General features: G+C 47.1%; 1 protein-coding gene across 6 annotated transcripts in view; it reads left to right on the top strand.

Moving 5' to 3' along the window:
- LOC119978712 (equilibrative nucleoside transporter 4-like) overlaps nt 1-22,609 on the top strand; it is a 230,429-nt gene that overhangs the window by 176,974 nt on the left and 30,846 nt on the right. For 4 of the 6 annotated variants that reach the window (XM_038820540.1, XM_038820543.1, XM_038820538.1 and 1 more), the window contains exons 8-9: nt 5,188-5,311; nt 19,198-19,403. In XM_038820540.1, the coding sequence (XP_038676468.1) occupies nt 5,188-5,311; nt 19,198-19,403 (330 nt within the window). The remainder of the gene's footprint in view (nt 1-5,187; nt 5,312-19,197; nt 19,404-22,609) is intronic. The other 2 variants (XM_038820541.1, XM_038820542.1) reach the window with 1 other exon arrangement.

The raw sequence follows: 22,609 nt of genomic DNA, 5'->3' as shown, positions 1-22,609 counted from the left end.
TAAAATGAATGAACCCCCCCCCGAACTTGTAAAAAAAAAGCTGCAACCATATTTTTAAAAAGCGGCCGCACTGCGCATGCGTGCCCAATCACCGGTTATGCGCATGTGCACCGATGATCGGGCGTGCATTCGTAATGCGGCTGCATTTTCTTTCACATGTTCGCGGCCATTTTGAAGGCCGCTTGCAGCCGGCGTTATTAAAAGCCGGCTGCTGCGGCGGATTTACGCGATCGGGACCGCCGCGAAGGAGGGCGCCCCGACCCTCCCGGCACCCGCCTGCGACCCACCCGCGGGTCGCGTCCCTGAGTTTGACAATCACTGTTCTTGAGGGTTCTACCATTCACTGTATATTCCCTACCTGCATTAGACATTCCAAAATGCATTACCTCACATTTGTCCGGATTAAACTCCATCTGCCATCTCCCCGCCCAAGTCTCTGAACGATCGAAAACCTGCTGTATCCTCTGACAGTCCTCACCACTATCCGCAATTCCATCAACCTTTGTGACATCTGCAAGGCCAGGAGGAAATGTGACTGCCTCCGTTGAAGTCTGTCTGACATCTGCTTGTTTTTGGAGCGAAAAGAGGCCCCTGTGGTGAATTTTCCGGCGAGCCCAGTGTCAGGATCGTCCTGTCCTGCTGGAAATCAGCAGAATTCTGGCTGGGCTGCAAATCCGCCACGCCATTCTCCGCCACGCCAGGCTCCGCCATGCCAGGCTCCGCCACGCCAGGCTCCGCCACGATGCGGCCGGAAAATACTGGCCCATGTCTTTTTTTGATCAAAGGGCATCGTCTTTGTTTGGAAGAGAATTTCTTTTGTTGCACTTTATAGCGGCAAACAAACTAATAAATGTTTGGCGACTGACTTGCTATTGCAAAATGATTGGCCATTTTAAATGATTTCATTTATCATTGCATGGCTTGGACTAGACAAATGTATTCACAAATGAACCATTTGGGTTCACCCAGGGAGAACAGGTAAGACAGGTTTCAGCTGAATTTAGCATCTTTGGTCAATATGTTACAGATTAAGACAAGAATGTGAGCACTGGACATTACTATAGAGAAAAAAAGTTTTGAGTCCGTTTGACTCTTGCTCCGAATTAAAAGTGAGGGAAAATGTGTTGGCTATTATACTATATAAAAGGGGTGCAACATCATAGGCGGGATTCACTAAAAATGGGGCTATGTCCCCACGCTGGCGGGAAAATCAGCACCAACGACTCCAACATCAACGGCCCCCGAAAGTGAGGAATACTCACCGTTCTAGGAGGCTAGGTTGCTGCCGGAGTTGTCCACACAGCTCCAACCGGCAACAAAGGGCCAGCGCGAGTTTGCGCATTCGCGGACCGGTCGGCGTATTTCCGCGCATGCGCGGGGGTTCCCTTCTCCACGTCGGCCCCCAGGCAATATGGCGGAGCCCTACAGGGGCCCGGCACAGAGGAAAGAAGGCCCCTATGGAACCAGCCCGCCCGCAGATTAGTAGGTCCGGATCGCAGGCCAGGCCCCTCCCCGGGTCGGATTCCCCCCCCCCCCCCCCCCCAGGACGGCCCACGCACACTTACCTGCCAGGTCCCGCCGTGTGTGAGGTGAGTAATTCACGCTGGCAGGACTGGCCAAAACTTGATGGCCACTCGGCCCATCGGGGTCCGGAGAATCGCCGGAAGGGCCACTTTCAACAGCCACCGACCAGCGTGGCGAGATTCCCGCCGCCACCCGGAAAATGGCGCCGGAGAATAAGGAAGCCGGCGTTGTGGCGGCAGGGCGGGATTCGTGCCTCACCACTGGGGATTCTCCAACGTGGCGCAGGGTCAGAGAATCCCGGCCCATATTTTCCCTCTTTTTTCTGTTCTGTTGAAGAGTCAGTCGGACTTGGAACGTTAACTCATTTTTTCTCCCTACAGATGCTGCCAGACTGGTTGTGTTTTCCCAGTATTCTCTGTTTTTGTTTCAGAGTTCAGTGTCCGCAGTATTTTGCTTTTATATTACTATTGGATTGCTCTTCAAAAGAGCTAACACAAACTCGGTGGGCCGAATGGCCTGCCTCTGTTCTGTAACATTGGCCTAACATAGAACATACAGTGCAGAAGGAGGTCATTCAGCCCATCGAGTCTGCACCGAGCCACTTAAACCCTCACTCCCACCCTATCCCCGTAACCCAATAACCCCTCCTAACCTTTTTGGTCACTTAAGGGCAATTTATCATGGCCAATCCACCTAACCTGCACATCTTTGGACTGTGGGAGGAAACCGGAGCACCTGGAGGAAACCCACGCAGACACGGCGGGAACATGCAGACTCCGCACAGACAGTGACCCAGTGGGGAAATCGAACCTGGGATCCTGGCACTGTGAAGTCATAGTGCTATCCACTTGTGCTACCGTGCTTCCTCACTTGTACTACCGTGCTTCCACTGTACTATTCACTGATTCTGCGGTTCAGGGGCTGGTTTAGCACAGGGCTAAACAGCTGGCTTTTAAAGCAGACCAAGGCAGGCCAGCAGCACGGTTCAATTCCTGTACCAGCCTCCCCGAACAGGCACCACATTTAAAGCCTGTGGTGATATGCATCACTGTAAATATATAAGGGGTTAATGTACATACACTAGGACACTGTAAATACACAAGGGGTTAATGTGAACACACTACACCTAGCTAGACACTAGAGGGAGCACCAGAGACATCATGACACACAGACAGTCAACCAATAGGTCAGTAAGATAGGACATGACCAATGGGCATTCAAGACATACACAGAGATGACACTACCACAGGGGGGCATTACACCAACCCATATATAAGGACACAGCACACATGATCTTCCTCTTTCCAGCGGAGACAGTACAGATAGGGTTGATTGAAACACATCACACCCACCACGTGGATTGTAGCAGACTGGTTAGTTAGTCAGAGTAGCTATAGCAGGATTAACAGGAGAGTCGAATCCAAGTAGGAGAATTGTTAACAGTTTAATAAATGTGGTAAAGCTATCTCCAAGCCTGAACCTTCCTTTGTCAGAGTGCACACCAAAGAAGCAGCTTTTGCTATGTCAAGAGCATAACAAAACAAAGTCTACTTGTGACAATAAGCAATTTTCATTTCATTTTTTCATTTCTTGGATTGTTTTTTAAACTTGATCAGCTATCTAAAGCTACACCAGCATCTTTCGTAACGGAGAATTGGCTCCTCACTGCTTCACTTCCACATCATTTGCATCACTTCAACATCCCACAATCAACATCCTGGGGGTTACCATTATTCAGAAACTGAACTGGATTAGCCATATTAATACTGTGGCTACCATAGGCTTGGAATCCTACAGCGAGTAACTCACCTCTTGACCTCCTAACCCCTGTCCACCATCTACAAGGCACAGGCCAGGAGTGTGATGGATTATTCTCCACTTGCCTGGATGAGTGCAGCTTCAACAACACTCAAGTAGCTCGATACCATCCAGGACAAGCAACACACTTGATTGCTCCCCTTCCACAAACATTCAGTCTCTCCACCATCGACGAACAGTAACAGCTGTATGTACCATCTATAAGATGTACTGCAGCAACTCGTCAAGGATCCTTAGACAGCACCTTCCAAATCTGCGACCACTACCGTCTAGAAGGACAAGAGCAGCAGATACCTGGGAACCCCACCACCTGGAGGTTCCCCTCTAATTCACTCACCACCCCAACTTGGAAATATATTGCTGTTCCTTCACTGTTGCTGGGTCACAATCCTGGAACGCCATCCCTAACAGCACAGAGGGAGTACCAGCACCTCAGGGACTGCAGCGGTTCAAGATGGCAGCTTACCACCACCACCTTCTGAAGGGAAACTAGGGTTGGCCAATAAATGCCTGCCTAGCCAGCAATACCCACATCCCCAAATGAGTTTTGCAAAACTTCAGCCAAACTGACCTTGAACTTGTTTTTACCTTTCAGAAAAGCACAAAATGCTGAAAACCCTCAGCAGTTCAGGCAGAATCTATTGGAGAGGAAAAATCTTTCCTCATGAACTTTCATCAAAACTTTATTTTGTTCTTTATGTTCACAGAAAGTTGGGAGGGGGGTTCGCCATCCATTCCTACAGTTATCTAGGGTTGGCCAATCCCACTATAACATTAAATCCAGTTTTATTTTTCAGTCAAGTGCCAAAAATAACGGTTAGAAACCTCACACTGTAGCAGAAGGTCAGAAAATCTGGACTAAAGCCACGTAGCCATGTTTCTGTACTCACGCTCATAGATGGGGAAGTTTTTCACTGGGGGTGGGGGTCTCAAAACTGCATCCAAGCCGTAAAAGGTTCTTTAAAGAGGTATGGGACTACTTAGAGATGAAAGGGGCCGTCTTGTACTTGAGGGGAAGTGAATGGTGGAGATTATTAATAAATGTTTTACATCTATTTTTTACAAAGGAAGTTGAAAGTAGGACTGGAGGAGTACCGAGGGAGGATGTGAAAGAATCACAAATGGAGATAAATATTCAAATGGACAGTGCATTACAAAAATCCAATGAGGTTAAAGTAGAAAATCACTGAGCCAGCATGCTGAAGGAGATTGGGGATATCAGGAATCTCCAAAGCTCCTTTGGAATGGGTCCTGACTTTGTACGATAGCGTAAATTGGGTGATTGTGAGCTAACAGTTCATTTTACACATCAGCCCATTTTTTATTTCCGTTGAAGTGACGGGTGTAAAGCTCAAAGGGTTTGTATAACAGACTGCAGACTTGCTATCATCTGTGTGTGCTATACCGCGCCTAATCCTAATTCCCTTGAAAGCAAGAATTGTGTCACATCGAATCAGCAAATTCTACAGCCTCCCCGAACAGGCGCCAGAATGTGGCGACTAGGGGCTTTTCACAGTTACTTCATTTGAAGCCTACTTGTGACAATAAGCGATTTTCATTTCAGTTTTAAGAAAGGCTAAATGCTAAAGGTCAGAAATAAATAGGCCAATTCGTCTTTGCCCTGTTTGAATAAGGTTGAAAGGACCAATTTTAGAATGCATGCTCCTGTGGAAATTTTCACCAGCCAGGAAATGATGGAGTGAGTACCTGCGATGACTGTGATAATTGCTGACATTGTATTAGTGAGAGCTCTGCTCCTTCACTCCCAGGGCTAAATAGCCCTGAACAGAAAATCCATCTTAGTTTTTGGAATGACAGCTGCATTTCCTGCCATTATTCCCCAAGGAGAATGGTACAGTGGAAAGCCCCCAATCCGATGGAGCTGAGCAGGACGTTCCAGCAACTGCGGCCTACATGAGGTTTGACGCACCAAAATCGAAGTTAAGGAGAAACTGGCCAGGATTCAGAGGTAACCTTATGTCTTGATACTTCCCTTTTGTGTTACAAATGACTGCGTCAATGTCTGTATTGCAGCGCTCAGTCATTACTCATCCAATGTCCATGGTGTCAATACTCAGACTGTGATTGTGCTAATATCGTTCATGTATCATTTACATTCATGCTGAGAGAGAAAAGTATGTATGAGGGGTCAGGGAATTAGATGGAATGTACAGTATAGCAAACACATTATTCAGTCCAACCAATCCGTAACAAAATTTATGGTCCACCTGAGACAGTTCCCATTGTTTCCTCATCAAACTCTTTCAGCCTAACTCTCCATTCCTCTCTGGAATCACGGAATTCAGACAGTGCAGAAGGAGGCCATTTGGCCCATCGAGTCTGCACCGACCCTCTGAAAGAGCACTCTACCAAGGTCCATTACCCCGCCCTATCCCCATAATATCATAACTCCACCTAACCTGCACATCTCTGGACAATTTAGCACAGCCAATCCACCTCAGCCTCCCATCTTTGGACTGTGGTAGGAAACCGGAGCACCCGGACAAAACCCACGCAGACACGGGCATAATGTACAAACTCCACACAGACAAGGCCGGAATTGAACCCGGATCCTGAGGCAACAATGCTAACCACTGTGCCGCCCATATATTTTCTCCCTCAGATGTTACCTAGATTCCTCTGAAATGCATCTACGCCATTCACCTCAGCTCCTGCTAGAGTGGGAGTAAGTTCCATATTCTCATCATTCTCTGGATACATTTTCAAAATTCTCTATTTGAGGTTTTGGTGACAATGTTCGATTGATGGCCTCTAGTTTGACTCTGGTCAGGTATACTTCCAGGGATAATAAATGGAGGCAAGGACATAACAAATTTGTGGTAGACTGAGGACATAGCGCTAATTACAGAATCAAATACAAGCCCTGTAATACATCAGAGATCAACTAAAATCTTGAAGTTTAGAATATGGATTGAATACCAAAAAGACAAAAGTAATGGTAGTCAGAACATATACATTAGAAGAGAGAGTGAAGATTGAAGTGGATGGTGTTACACTGGAACAAGTAGATCGGTTTTGTCTATTTGGGACAAGTGTTAACAGAAGATGGTGGACCTGATGCCAAAGTGAGAAAAAGGATGGAGATAGCTAGAAGTAACTTTGTGAAGGTGAAGGATTTGTGAACAAAAGAAAGCTCAAGCTTGTAACAAGGAAATAGCCTCGTAAGATGGTGCATTCGATCCAATTTCCTGTAAGCCTCAGAAACCTGGACGATAAATAAAGATCTGTGAATGAAAATTGAGGCCTTTGAAAGGTGGATGCTAAGACGTATGTTAAACATTCCATATATACATCATAAGACAAATGAAGAGGGGCTTAAAATTGCAAGAAGAAAAATAACTTTAAAAAGTGACATCCAAAGAGAAGACAATGTAAGTATTTCGGCCATTTAACCAGAGCTGAAAAGCTACAGAGATTTCTTCCAGAGGGACAATTGCAGCAGAGGTTGACTTAGGCAAAGTTGGTGGGCATCACAGAGTAGTTGAAGCTGAGTTAGAGTGTGTATGTGAGGATGGACTAAGACAGACAGGCTTGACGTACCATGACAGACGATCTCCCGGTAGGAGAAGCTACAAGCTGGACACGGCAGGAAGTATTTTCTCTTCTCTCTGCCTCTAGTCTATCAAAAGCTTTTTTTAATTTTAAAGATCTCCATTGGTTCACCCATGAGCCTTCCCTCCCAAGATTAAAGAAACTCATCATCCTCCTCTGATAGGTATTTTCACCTGTTCCTTGTAACTTTGTAAATCTCATTTGCCGTGCTGCTATACCCTTTCAATACAACATCAACTAGAACATTATGTAGTACTCCAGGTGTGGCCCCAACAAGGTTCAATTCAGGTTCATTTTGTTATGGGTAAGGGTTCAGAAAACTCCAAAGTATATTATGGAGTTCACCTGACCTATAACTGTTTATTGATTTTAGTTACGATGAGCACAAGAGCCTGCCTTTCCGGTGTTATTCAACCCAGTTCTTAGGTGCTTTTAATCAAAACAAAACAAGCTTTATTCTGAGAATTTAGTTAACATTTGTATAAACACACACAATAAGAATTTTTATAAAGACCCCACACAGCTACAGTAATCTATGTGTAACCCTTAATGAATTCCCCCTTAACTGTTCCAATTCAATTACAAAATCCAAGTAGAAACTAGAAACCCCATTTCTAAGGTGTGGCCCAGCACAAGGCTTTCTTACTGGTATAAGACTGTTACTGATATTCTGTTCGTCTTTTCAAACAATGGGTTTGAATTCCTTCCAGAAAGCAATTATCTCTTTTAAGTTACCAAGTAGTCTGGAAAAAGCTTTTCAAATGAAGGTCGAGAGACACTTCTTTCCACCTGTGCAGTTCAAACCAGTCCAAAACTCAAAGCAAAAACTCTCAGAACCACAGCCCAGCTCCACCCACACAATGACATCACTGAAGTCATGTGATAAGACAAAAACCTTTCTTAAAGGGACACTCCCATGACAGTTTCAGGTTTAGCATGAGAAGAACTCGGCTGATGTTCAATGTGAGGGCATCCCAAAATCCCAGAAGGAGAACTTGGAACGCCGGTGCTTAAATATTGATTTTTGCGATTTGGAACAAACTGTGAGAAAAGGGAAGGGGTCACTCACTCTTGTGAATCATTCAAATATCTAAAACGTTTATTGAACTCTAAAACACAAAGCAAGAAAGCCAACAGTAAAGAACAACTTTTGCAATTAGCTGGTTTAGCTCACCAGGCTAAATCGCTGGCTTTTAAAGCAGACCAGCAGCACGGTTCGATTCCCGTACCAGCCTCCCCGGACAGGCGCCGGAATGTGGTGACTCGGGGCTTTTCACAGTAACTTAATTGAAGCCTACTCGTGACAATAAGCGATTTTCATTTCAATTAACTACAATAATAGTTAGCCAGACAGTATACTAAAATTACCCCACCCCCAATCCATAGAACATACAGTGCAGAAGGAGGCCATTCGGCCCATCAAGTCTGCACCAACCCACTTAAGCCCTCACTTTCACCCTATCCCCGTAACCCAATAACCCCTTCTAACCTTTTTGGACACTAAAGGCAATTTAGCATGGCCAATCCACCTAACCTGCACGTCTTTGGACTGAAGGATGAAACCCACGCAGACACGGGGAGATGTGTAGACTCCACACAGACAGTGACCCAGCGGGGAATCGAACCTGGGACCCTGGCACTGTGAAGCCACAGTGCTATCCACTTGCGCTATCGTGCTGCCCAAATCTATATACTTTCCTAAACTTCGAGAATATAACTTCCCCAAAACAACATCCCAAATGTTTTAACATAATGAGTCAGATCCAGCTGATAATTACCACACCGGACCTGTAGCTTTCTTTTGGGAAGCTTTCTTCTAGTTTAGATGTAGAATTTATGCGGTCTAGTACAGTCAGACATCTTCCACTTTATTTTCTGCACAGCAGCTTGATTTTCCAGAGAGCTCTCCTTTGCAACTGGGCTTGGCTATAACCTAGGTCCCTAGACTATTAGCCTCCATTTTGATGAACAAAGTATTGTGCTACTAGGCTAACCTGTACCTCACAAGTCCTCAGTGCAGCTGAATTCCTATCTGATTTTTAAAATTCAATTCTTTACTTTTCATTTTGTCCCAACTTCCTAACAAGCATAGCTTCTCTATTTTTCAATTCTATTCCTTTTTAAATAACCCTTGAGCCTGGCTTTGCGCTCCCGGGTCGTGTTACCCCGTGGCTGATGCAATGAGTCATTGGCTGACGACAGAATCTTCCGGTCCTGCCAAAGTCCACGGGCTTATTCCCAAAGGGTCTACAAGGCTCATCTACCCCGGGGAACCCGCTGGATGAGTCCAATTTGGTGGGATTGGAAAATGTCACCAGCAGGAGGAGCTGAAAAACCCTGCCCTCTGTTTCTGATTTCAAAGTCTAAAGATGCCACTGCTTTCTACCTGCTCTTTCTACCTGATGCCCCCATGAACAACTACCCTTTACCTCTATTCTTTGCTTTCTATCTTGCGGCCAGCAAGGTACTTATCCCTAACTCTGCACGCTCTGATTTTATTCTTTGGTCTATTATGTGGTACTTTGTCGAAGGCCTTTTGGAAATCTGGATTAATTACAATGCCTACTCTCTCTGGGCTGAGTGAAGAGTTAATTGGTAGCAGAGGACTTTTGAATTCTTTCATGGGTTAAGGGTGTAGCTCGTCAGCATTTCTTGGCTGACTGACCTGCCAGGCTATTCCAGAGGGCAGATAAGAGTCAAACATATTGGAGGCACATATAGGCCAGACCAGGTAAGGATAGCAAATTGCCTTCCCTAAAAAAAGGCATTATTGAACCAGATGGCTCTCGTGGTCATAATTACTAAAACTAGCTCTTAATTCCAGGTTTTATTAATTGAATTTAAATTCCAGCGGCTGCCATAGCTGAACCCATGCCCCCGGAGCATTGGTCTGGGCCTCTGGATTATTAGTGACACTGCCATTACACGGCCATCCTCTTCTGATGTTGACACAAGTGCCTTTAATCACCTTGACCACTCTTGTGAGGGCATTGAGACTTAGTTTGGTAGCATACATACTGACTGCCTCCACACCTTCCTCTAGACAACATGTAACCTCCTGCTCTCAGTACCCATTGGATGACCCCTCACGACTTCTGCTGGCAGCACGTCCACCGAGGCATCTGAAAACCTAATGTCCTTGTTACTGTTGCTATGCTCTCTCAGCCACCCTGCTCTGTCAGGAGCTCTGAATTTAGGCCTCCACTGCCCTCCACCACCACTTAAGCTAGCCAATGCCTTCCAAAGACAGCACCAAAACTGTGCCATCCATGGCAACAAAGAGACGAGTTTCGGCCTTCCAGTTCACCCGGCTTGACCAGTTAGCAAAATACATAGAGCAGGCATTGGTCAAACTGGTCGGTTGTTAGTGTTCTGAATGAACATAGCAGTTTATTAGGTGCAAGGACCACGCCACCACAGACCCATCGACAGCTGCAGAAACCATGTGGCCACCACAGACGCTGGTTAATAACTCTCGGGTTTGGAGATGGTCTTGTTGCGAGTTGTTGACATTCATATGTTGGAAGCGCTCCATATTTAGGTCACTTTATTCATGAAACTATCTTTGTTGGCATTCGGTGCATCACAAAGATGGCTAATACATTTAATTTAGCATGAATAGGATCCTGTGGACTGTTATCAGTTTGTTTACACGTGGGAAGCAATCCAACTTGAGGCCTTTCACTTCAATGTTTCATTACAGTTTGAAGACATGGCTCATGATTTTGGGGAGTGGGGGGGGGGGTGGCGGTGCAGGGAGTGGGGGGGGGGGGGCAATGGCAGTGCAGATGGTGCTCCTGATCAAAAGGAATTTGTTGGGAATGAGGCTTTAATAAAGATCAATGGACTGAACAAGAAATTTAACCTGGTTGCTGGCAGTCCCAAATCTCCGGGGGAACAGGTCGTAAAGCAATTCAGAAATGATAAATTGCCGTGGGAGTTGGGATTTCCGCCCTCCTTTCCAGAGATGGTGCTGAAAATTTGAAAAATGGCGCAGTAGTCCGTAATAAGTAAAAAAAAATTTAAAAATGTAAGTCACCTACAAGGATCAACACCTGTCCTTGCCTGAGGAGGTATGAATGATTAAAGTGACTAACATCATTTCAGGTCTCACTTGTACAATTCAATAAAAATCAGAAGGCTATAAAATGTACTGCAGCTCCAGAACCTAGAAGAGCATGAAATAATAACCCAATGAATGCACAACGATATAAGAGAAGAGTTACTTAGCAGTCTGGTTTATTATGGGCTGGGAATCACATTATAATTTAATTTTAATTTGGATAAGCTAAATAATTTGCACATCGGAATGGACATTTATATGCATCTCTTACATTTAAACATTGCTAAAGTAAAACTCGATCCTGAATGGAAGTCTGGATCATAACCTTGGTTCAGTCTAGCCCGGCAATCTTTGTTGGGTTTCTTTTATCGTTGCTTCCCTCTGTAAGTAGCTTGGAATCAACGCCTGTTTCCTTTGAGCTCAATACTAAAAAATACCAGCTTGGAGATCAAACATATCATCAAAGTGCTGGAGGAGTTTAGTCTACTTCGTTTAGTTCAGGTGGCTTATTGTTCTCCTCCCAGGACAAGGAGAGTTTTCATCTTGACCCACTGTCTCTGCCAGAACCCAGGCCCAATTTCCCGCTTCAGGATTCATCCCATATACGCAATAGATTCCCGGAGGGATTCCCAATGGACTGCCGAGGGGAGCTTGCCAATTAATTTAATCTTTCGTAGTTCTTGCCTGATTGCTTAGAACTTAGAACTTAGAACAGTACAGCACAGAACAGGCCCTTCGGCCCTCAATGTTGTGCCGAGCAATGATCACCCTACTCAAACCCACATATCCACCCTATACCCGTAACCCAACAACCCCCCCCCCCTTAACCTTACTTTTTAGGACACTACGGGCAATTTAGCATGGCCAATCCACCTAACCCGCACATCTTTGGACTGTGGGAGGAAACCGGAGCACCCGGAGGAAACCCACGCACACACGGGGAGGACGTGCAGACTCCGCACAGACAGTGACCCAGCCGGGAATCGAACCTGGGACCCTGGAGCTGTGAAGCATTTATGCTAACCACCATGCTACCATGCTGCTTACATTGTCTAATTTCCATTGTAGTTTTATAGAATTCCTACAGTGCAGAACGAGGCCATTCGGCCCATCAGATCTGCACTGACCCACTGACAGAGCACTCTACCTTGGTCCACTCTCCCCGTACACCCCACAATATTCCCATAACCCAACCTGCACATCCCTGGACACCAACGGGCAACTTATCATTGTCAACCCACCTAACCTGCACATCTTTGGACTGTGGGAGAAAATCGGAGAACCCGGAGGAAACCCACGCAGACACAGGGAGAAAGTGCAAATTCCACACAGACAGTCACCCAAGGCCGGAATTGAATCTGGGTCCCTGGCGCTGTAAGGCAGCATTGCTAACCACTAAATGCTAGATTCTTTGATGCTTGATCCCTGCACATCTCAAAACCCACTCAATTTGGTGTCATTCACCAATGTGACAAATTCAATAGGTGTACAGTGCAACCTGAACCGAGAACATTGACGTCGATCAGAAATAGAATTGCCGCCTGTCCTGGAGAATCCTGGGTCATTCCACTCAGTGCCTCTCCCTAGCCTGACATCACTTCCTGAACTAGCACTCACTGCTAACCCTCCGCTAACCAACTCGGTATCCACCTTTAGGTTTTGCTTAGCTTTAAGTTTATGCACAATCTTTCACATGGACCCTTTCTGGAAGTCTAGGTAGCTACTATATTTTAAGAATTTTCAGTATCTGCCTGCAGTGTCACTTCCTGAAAAAACATTAAAGTGGTTCGACAGGTAGGATCTGACCCTTTTGAAACCATTTTGACTCCCGCTTGCCTCTATCTTTATATTTTCCATGAGGTAATCCTCTATATTCTAGTCAAATGGCTAATTCTATCTTTTGTTAGTCACTCGTTTATAATAGATGTGTAGTTAGCCGGTTTTGAATTCTTTCTTGAGAATGGAGACTAGTTTCCAACCCAGTGAGACCACCCTTTCATTTCTGACTCTCCCATGAGGCCGGGCCTGCACTTCCTTGGGCAACTTATGAGCAACTTATCATTGTCAACCCACCTAACCTGCACATCTTTGCACCGTGGGAAAGTAGATTTTTCCCTTTCCATCACTTGACATCCTTGGATATATCTGTTTTTGAGGCCTGCAGTAATGTTGGAGCCTCACTCACAGCCAACGGATTAGAAAATAACAGTTGATTGACAACTGTATGGTGCCCAGGCAAACACTGGAGGGCAAACATGCTGGCCGTTCGATTTCATCGTTGACCCTCCCGTGTTGACTGGCACGTTACGAATAGTGAGTGCTTCTAAGAGGCAATCATTTAATACACGTTAACTATTTTTCCTTCATCCTCTGTTTTGACGACAGATTTGATAGAGGTGTTCAAAATCATGAAGGGTTCTGGACAGAGTAGATAGGGAGAAACTGTTCCCATTGGTGGAAGGGTCAAGAACCAAATGGTACAGATTTACGGTGATTGGCTAAAGAAGCGATGGCGACTTGAGAAACCATAGCGAGTGGTTCAGGTGGCACGGTGGCGTAGTGGTTAGCACTGCTGCCTCCGAGGGCCCGTGTTCGATCCCGGGTCACTGTCCATGTGGAGTTTGCACATTCTCCCCGTGTCTGCGCCCTCACAACCCAAAGATGTGCAAGGGTAGGTGAATTGGCCACGCTAAATTGCCCCTTAATTGGAAATTTTGTTTTTAAAAAGAATCTGGATTGCACTGCTTGAGAGTGTGATGGAGGCAGGTTCAAAGGGGGTATTTAAGAAGGAATTGAATTGTAATCTGGAAATTAAGCTGGCCATGGAGAGAAGGGAGGAGAGTGACCCGAGGTGAATTGCTCCTTCGGAGAGGTAGCACAGACATGATGAACTGAATGGCCTTCTACTTAACAGAACCGTTCTGTGACCCTGTACCCTAAAGGGTTCTCCGTTCTTCCTGGATGACTCTTGTTACAGGAATGAGAGCACTTTTCATTGTTACAATTAGCTTTCAAAGTAAGACTCAGTTCCAGTTCCTTCCTTGACCTCCTGACTGTCATTTTACATTCTTCCCCATGGTTCCTGCATCTTTCTCCCGACGGGATGTGTAATGTGTATTTTTTGCGTTTGAATCCTCTTTGTATTATTTTGGCCCGTAGAGGATCAAATTACCTTGGCCTGCATTTACAAGTCCTTGGTATGCAGCTAACCTGCTCATTCAGCAAGCACTTCTTAAAGCTTTCCAATTCTCAATTGAGTTTGCTTTATATTACCATAGCCTAATTTATTTAAACTCTTCCCATATTTTATTGAAAGCTGTACATCTGAATATTGATTTTTAGTCTAATGTCAAATTTGATTATGTTACCACTCACTCTATTCCCAGTACCATATCTAATAATCCATTTGGTCAGACGGTATTCATCACTGATATTCAGTAATTCAGATTCCACACCACTTGGGCACTCCCAGTTTATATTTTTGTTCATTTCTGGGATGTGAGCAGCATGAGCAAGGTCAGCACTTAATGTTGATTGGCTAAGGTTCCGTCACTTACTGTTAGCACAAATCTTTCTTCCCAGATGAAATAGCTGATCCATCATTCTGTCTACCCAATGGCCTAGACCCGAGACTCATCCATGTTCCCTTTGCACTCTATACAGCCTGTTCTGAACAGTGTGTTTATGGTTTAAAACGGTTTGTAAATTGGGGTGTTCATCAATAAACTCCGCCTCCATTTTTGTTTTAGTTTGGTTACTGGGCATGCTCACTCTTTCTAATAAAAGCCCCTACTGCTCACTGCATCACTCCCCCCGACCCTCCCACTATCCAGCGCCCTCCCCCACCCCACTGCCCACTGCCTCACACCCCCCCACCCAGCCCTCCCCTACCCACCTCCCTCCCCCTCCCCCACCCTACTGCCTCACTCCCCCCCGGCCCTCCCACTGCACACCGCTCCCCCCCCCCCCCAAACGGCAGCCCGTTCCCCCGGCTCGACTGGTTGCTGGCTACGGACAATCTTGAAACAAGTTGGTGAAAGGCTTCCATGACCTATGGAAGCCTCCTTTCAATCTGTGGATGGCAAATTTAATTTTCTCCTCCTGAGAAATTCCGACAGGTCAGACAGCCAGCAGTGGTGCTGCTGATCACCAACCGAACAGGATTCTCCGATGGGCAATCCCCCCCCCCCTCCCCCCCCGACCCACACAAATGGCACAGTTTGCTTGTTGACTGTGTTGTAAAATGCCTTGGGGATGTAGATCGGGAGAAATCTGAATAGGAAGAGGAACCTGGGCAGCACGTTGATTTTGGTCATCTGTATGCTCCCTGAGAGGGAGAGTGGGAGTGAGGCCCATCTCTGCGTGTCCTTTTTGACTTCCTCCACCAGACTTGTAAGGTTCCATTAATGATTTGTGTCCAATCGTGGACTATTTGGATCCCCAAGTAGTGGAATTTGGTCTGGGCCAGTTTAAATGGCAGTCTCTCCAGCTCTGTCCCTCCCCCAGGTAGGTTCACAGGGAAGATCTCATTCTTTCTCAGGATAAGCTTGTAGCCTGAGAAGGCTCCGAACTCATTTACAAGTTTCATTATCCCTTCCATACTGGCCCAATGGTTCGAGATGTAGAGGAGCAGGTCATCTGTATAGAGAGAGACTTCATGCTGTCTGTCCCCTTTGGGTACCTCTCCCTCCCTTCGCCGCTCTGAGGGCAATAGCCAACAGCTCGATTGCCAAAGCAAACAATGCCGGGGACAGTGGGTATCCCTGCCTCATGTCTCTATGCAGCCGGAAGTATCTAGAGCTGGTGGTGTTTGTCCGTATGCTGGCAAAGGAGCACTGTACAGTAGTTTCATCCAGGAGGTTAATGCTAGGCCAAATCCAAACCATTCCAGTCCCTCTATGAGGTACTTCTATTTGACCCTGTCAAAGGCCTTTTCTGCGTCCGAGGAGATGTTCACTCAATAATAATAAAAATAATCTTCATTAGTGTCTCAAGTAGGTTTACATTAACTCTGCAATACTGTTAAAATCCCCTTCTGGTGTTCTCTCCCCGGATGGGCGCATTATCATGTTCAGCAGGCGCCTGATGTTCGATGTTAGCTGCCCGCCCTTGAGAAAGCCCGTGTGGTCATCCGCGACTACCTCTGACACACAGCTCTCCTCGCTTGGGCCTTCGCTAGGATCTTTCATCTGTGTCGAGGAGTGAGATGGGCCTGTAGGACTTGCATTCGGTTGGGTCTTTGTCCTTTTTGGGAATCAGCGATATTGAGCCTATGAATGATTATTTAAGGAGAGACTGTATCCTACCCAGATTGAATTTTCAGGCAGGTGGGAGGAGTTTGGGGCAAGGGGTGCCCCAGAATGTGGCCAAGCTTAAGGTCTCAGGCGGGAAGGTTGGGGGGCGGGTGAGTGGGAGGGGGAGGTGTGCTTCCATTAACAGTTTCCTTTCAACATCGTTCCCAAACCCCCAACAGGATCTGGCCCCCTGTGGCTGCTCTCTTCCTCCCCACCAGCCTCCTCAATAATACCAGAACCCCCACTCTGCACCCCATCTCAGGCCCACCAACCCGGGCAATTACCTCCCCTCCCGCACTGCGAATCTCACTTACCTGTTCCCAGAGGCTTACACTGCCACCCCAATGCAGTCCACTGCTACTTTGGCACTACTGGAACGACAGAGCAGACAGCCAATCAGATTGGCCAGCAATTCAGATATCCGGCCTACCACTGATATTATCATCAAATCCATACAGTACAGGAGGCCATTCGGCCCGTTGAGCCGGCACCAATCCCCTGAAAGAGCGCCATACGAAGGCCCAAATCCCACCCTACCCCCCCCCCCCCCCCCCCCCCCCCCCCCCCCCCCCCGTAACCCTACCTAGGGGAAAGTTAGCACGGCCAATCCACCTAACCCGCACATCTCTATGGACTGTAGAAGGAAACCAGAACAGCCGGAGGAAACCCACGCAGACATAGGGAGAAAGTGGAAACTCCGCACAGTCATCCGGGGTTGGAATCAAACCTGGGTCCCTACTGCTGTGAGGCTGCAGTGCAAACCACTGTGCTACCGTGCTGCCCTTTTGACTCACTGGCCTGTAATTACTTGCTTTTTTCCCTACTTCCCTTCTTTTTTTCTTTTTTTTTCTTTTTTCTTGAAATTTAGTGTACCCAATTGATTTTTTCCAATTAAGGGGTAATTTAGCGTGGCCAATTCACCTACCCTGCACATCTTTGGCTTGTGGGGGTGAAACCCACGCAGACACAGGGAGAATGTGCAAACTCCACACGGACAGTGACCCAGAGCCGGGACCAAACCTGGGACCTTGGCGCTGTGAGGCAGCAGTGCTAACCACTGCGCCACCGTGCTGCCCTCCCTGCTTCCCTTCTTGACATTAGCTGTCCTCTAGTCCTCTGACACCTCACCTGTGGCCAGAGAGGATTTCCCTGCCGACTCTTTGGATGAATACTCTCCACTTGCCTGGATGAGTGCAGCTCCAACAACACTTAGGAAACTCAACATTATCCAGGACAAAGCAGTCCTTTCGATTGGCACCCCTTCCACAAACATTCATTGGCTCCACCACTGACGCACAGTAGCAGCCAGTGGTGCGAATTGCTGCAGTTGTTTAGGGCCTGGTGAGATTACACCTGGAGTACTGTGCACAATTATGGTCTCCATGTGTACCATCTACAAGATGCACTGCAGGAACTCATCGAGGTCCTTAAGCAGCAACTTTCAAACCCACAACCACTACATGTAGAAGGACAAGAGTGGCAGATACAAGGGAACAGAACCACCTGGAGGATTCCCTCCAAGTCACTCACCATCCTGATTTGGAAATATAACGCCGTTCCTTCACTGCCACTGGGTCAAAATCTTGGAACTCTCTCCCTAATAGCACAGTGGGTGTACCTACACCACATGGACTGCAGCTGACCACCACCTTCTCAGGGGCAATTAGGGTTGGGCACTAGCCAGCGAAGCCTACATCCCGTAAAAATTAATTTTAAAAAAGCAAGACTTCTTTCCTCCTGTATTCAAGTTCTCTTTCTATAAAGGTCAACTTCTCATTTGCCTTCTGAATTGCATGCTGCATCTATATGTTAACCTTCAGTGACTTATGAACCTTTGTTCTTTGGACATCAACACTTCCCAATCCCTCAACATTTAAGAAATACTCTACATTTCTGTTTTTCCTACCAAAGTGGTTAAATTAACATTTTTCTACATTATAGTCCATCTGCCATGTTCTTGCCCATTCACTTAGCCTGTCTAAATCCCCATAATGCCTCTTTGCATCCTCCTCACAACTCCTATACCCCCCCCCCTCCCCCGCAAAAAAGGTCTGCAAAGATAAGCAAGTAACCCTGATTATTAACTTTATTTATAAGTGGCATTTGACCTGTACTGGGTTGCTTAATTGGAATATACTGTGGCAGGTGTAGATAATGAGTTTTAAAAAGTCCCTTTTATTTAAGAACAGTTTTAACTGTTAATTGGAAAGCTGTTACTGTGTTGCTAATGCGATTGATTCTGTCTTTAAATTAAAGTTTATTTGAGCATAAAAGAAACCTATTGGTCAGAGTCACATTCCTGTGGTTTAGTCTTCTTCCTTTGCAGTCTTACATGTTGTAAATTGTTGGGATTCTTGTACGAAATCCTGACAATTGGTTGTAGGAGATACTGTTCGAGGTTTATCCTACCCGATCAGATCTAAAAGAGACAATGGATGAGTGTCAGAAATCCTAACTGAATAAAGTCCCTAACTGAGCAAGTGCTGTGCCTGCACTGTTTCAATGGCCGATGTTGGCTTTATCAGTATTTACCAGGGTTCGGGCGTGGGATCTTCCTGATCTGTACCATAAACACCCACCCACTGAGACAATGTGAGAGCAGACACTCCCAGTTGATGCACTGATGGAGTTAAAAACTTCTAGAACAACAAGAACTGATATGCTTGTAACTAAAATGGGTTCAGTGCTGTAACGTGCACTAATCATGCCACTTAAGCAAAGAGATGGACGCTTCCAACTTTTCATGGTTTGAAAATGTCCAATCTAGATTTTTCTGAATTAATTGGTACTCGTCCAGATCAGAGCATTTTGGAATTTAACCCTGGTTCCAAATCAGTTCTTGAAGGATCATTTTAAATGCATCAAAATATTTTCTGTTGTAATAATACATTTGTTAACGGATTTTTGTTTTGTTTGATTTCCAAGTCATTTCTTCTCTTGTAGATATCATGCTGCACCGATACATCGTGGCTCGGGTTATTTGGCCATACATGCTTTCCATCACTCTAGCCTACTTCATCACACTCTGCCTGTTTCCTGGACTGGAGTCTGAAATTCGGAACTGCACTTTGGGGGAGTGGCTGCCGATTCTAATCATGGCCATTTTTAACCTGTCTGATTTTGTGGGAAAGGTAAAAGCTTTGAACTCTTAACATTGTCTTTCCACATTAGTTTTGTCAATGATAACGATACTGTACTTTTTAAACACTTATGCGCCCGTTTTGATGGTCGGGCGAGTCTGCCCCGCTACCACTGCGAACGAGGTCAGAGAATTTGGCGCTCAGCCAGATCTTCCCATTCACAGCATTGGGACCACAGTATCCCGCTGCCATGAACAGATGGAGAAACCTGGCCAATAATTCTATTGGTGGGAGCTTTCTCTGAGTGAATTGGCTGCCAAGCGCCCCACACACTTGTGATTACACTTCCAGGGCAGCACGGTGGCCTAGTGGTTAGCACAACCGCCTCACGGCGCTGAGGTCCCAGGTTCGATCCCGGCTCTGGGTCACTGTCCGTGTGGAGTTTGCACATTCTCCCTGTGTCTGCGTGGGTTTCGCCCCCACAATCCAAAAATGTGCAGAGTAGGTGGATTGGCCACTCTAAATTTCCCCTTAATAGAAAAAATAATTGGGTAATCTAAATTTATAAAAAAAAACTTTAAAAAAAAAAAAAAAAAGTGATTACACTTCCAAAGTATTTCTGTGCAACGAGCATTGTGACTTCCTGAGGTAACGATAAATGCTAAATTAATGAAAGTCTTCCAGTTTCGGAAGGTCAAGAATGCTGCTTCCTAACTACAAATAATGTCCTTAATTGCACATTAGCACAATAAGCCCTCCTCGTTTTCAGCCACCGTCATATGCAAACATTCAGATGCTGTCACATTTGCTACCGAAGGTTTGGTCCCTTTTCTGAAATTGCTTGCCCCGAGTCACTGGGCTGGATTCTCTCAAAATAGGGTTATGTCCCCACCCCGGAGTAAAATCGCTGGCGTTGAACTCCTCAGTTTCTTACAAAAAATAAAAGTTGATTCACTTACCTTCGGGGGCTAGCAGGGACCCGGGGAGCTTCACGCAGCTTTGGCTGCGGATATGGGCCTCCCCACTTCTGGTTCCAGGTCCACGCATGCGCACTGCGGCGGCCTCCAGCAGCCACTCCGAGCACCATGGCGGACTTGGACCACGGACCAGCACAAAGAAACTAGGCGCCCCCAATCGGCCGCGCGTCCTTGCATCAGACCGGCATGATCTCCCCCCGGCTGCCCATGAGGCCCCCACCCGGGGGCCGATCCTTCCACCCCCTCCCACCAGGGTGGCCAGTGACTGAGTCCACAGCCGCCGCGCGAGGTTCCCGACAAGCCAGACCATGTTAGTTCCACACCGTTGGGAACTCGACCTGTCGGGAGCAGAGGTTCGCTGGACGGACCTCTGGCAATGGCCCCCAGCCACGCAGCTTAATTCGCAGACGTGCGGAAATTCAGGGCTCGGAGTTTCGTCAGAGCGGCGCCGGGCCCAATTCCGTCAGGAAAGTCAATCCTCCGACCCCGTGCCAAATACGATTTCAGCATGGGGCTGTGGAGTTTGCACATTCTCCCCTTGGATGCATGTGTCTCACCCCCACAACCCAAAATGATGTGCAGGGTAGGTGGATTGACCACCTAAATTGTCCCTTAATTGGAAAACAAAAAGAGTTGGGTACTTTAAACTAAAAATATTTATTTTGCCTGGAAAAGAAAAGTGATTTCACTTCAAAACAATCACCCATTGACTGTGTATTGTTCTTGAGGTAAAGTACTCCATAAATGCGAGTTCTGATATCCCTGTCAACGTTCATTGTTACCTCTTACAGATAACCTGTGTGTGCAGAAGAGAGCAGTATTTGGTGACATTAACCTAATCTAGGATTTTTTTTAAAAATCATTTTTATTCAAATTTTCAACAACAAATTTTATCACAACAAATAAAAGCAGTAACCCCTCCCCTCCAATACAAAAACAATAAATTAACAAGAAAAAGAAATAAGCATAAAACCATGAGAACAAATCCCCGTAACGAACCCGTAGCTCTCCCCCCTCCCTCCCCCCTCCTCCCTCCCTCACCCCCAAAGAACCGGCTCAGCCTGGTCCCAGTCATATGCGCCTATGCAGCACCTTTAGTTGGATTAGACTAAGCCGTGGGCAAGAGGAGGAGGAATTCACCCTCCCCAGGGCATCCTCCCACGTCCCCTCTTCAATTTCCTCCCCCAACTCCTCCTGCCACTTCGCTTTCAGCTCCTCCACCCAGGCCTCCTCCCCCTCCTGCATCACCTGATAAATTGCAGAGATCCTACCCTCACCGACCCACGTCCCCGAGACCACCCTATGCTGAACCCCCCTTGGCGGCAATAGCGGAAACTCCGCTACCTGCCGCCTAACAAACGCCCTAATCTGCATATACCTAAAGGAATTCCCTGGGGGGAGACACCACTTCCCCTCCAACTCCTCTAAGGTCGCAAACTTCCCGTCGAGGAAGAGGTCCCCCATCTGCCTGATACCTGCCCTGTGCCAACTCAGAAACCTCCATCTATCCTCCCTGGTACAAACCGGTGGTTCCCCCATATCGGGGACCAAACTGAGGCCTTCACTTCCCCCCGATGACGCCTCCACTGCCCCCAGGTTTTGAGGGTAGCCACCACTACTGGACTCGAAGAGTACCTTGCCGGCGGGAGCAGCAATGGGGCCATCACTAGCGCCTCTAAACACATGCCCACACAGGACGCTGCCTCCATCCTCTTCCATGCGGCTCCCTCCCCCTCCATCAACCACCTACGAATCATTGCCACGTTCGCAGCCCAGTAATACCCACACAGGTTGGGCAGCGCCAATCCACCCACCTCCCTGCTTCGCTCCAAGAATACCCTCCTCACCCTCGGGGTCTTGTGCGCCCACACAAACCCCGTAATACCCCCCCCCCCCCCCCCGGCACAATCCCCCTCCAGTTCCTCGATTCCCTCAGCACCATGGCCAGGGGTTCAATTGCCAACGCGAACAGCAGGGGAGACAGGGGGCACCCCTGCCTCATCCCCCGGTACAACCGAAAGTCCTCCGGCCTCCTCCCATTCGTCACCACGCTCGCCACCGGAGCATTATAAAACAGCCTCACCCACCTAATAAATCCCTCACCAAACCCAAACCTCCTCAATACCTCCCACAGGTAGCTCCACTCCACCCAAACTGCAAAATGGCGTAGGGCTACAGGGGCCGCCGCAGAGTAAAAGAGTCCCCAACCAGGAGAGGTCGGCCCGTCAATCGGTAGGTCCCGAACGTGGGCCAGGCCACGGTGGAGGTCCCCCCTCGGGG

The sequence above is a fragment of the Scyliorhinus canicula genome, chromosome 15 (genome assembly GCF_902713615.1).
Source record: "Scyliorhinus canicula chromosome 15, sScyCan1.1, whole genome shotgun sequence".
NCBI classification, from domain to species: domain Eukaryota; kingdom Metazoa; phylum Chordata; class Chondrichthyes; order Carcharhiniformes; family Scyliorhinidae; genus Scyliorhinus; species Scyliorhinus canicula.
This window is presented reverse-complemented; position numbering and strand designations above follow the sequence as displayed.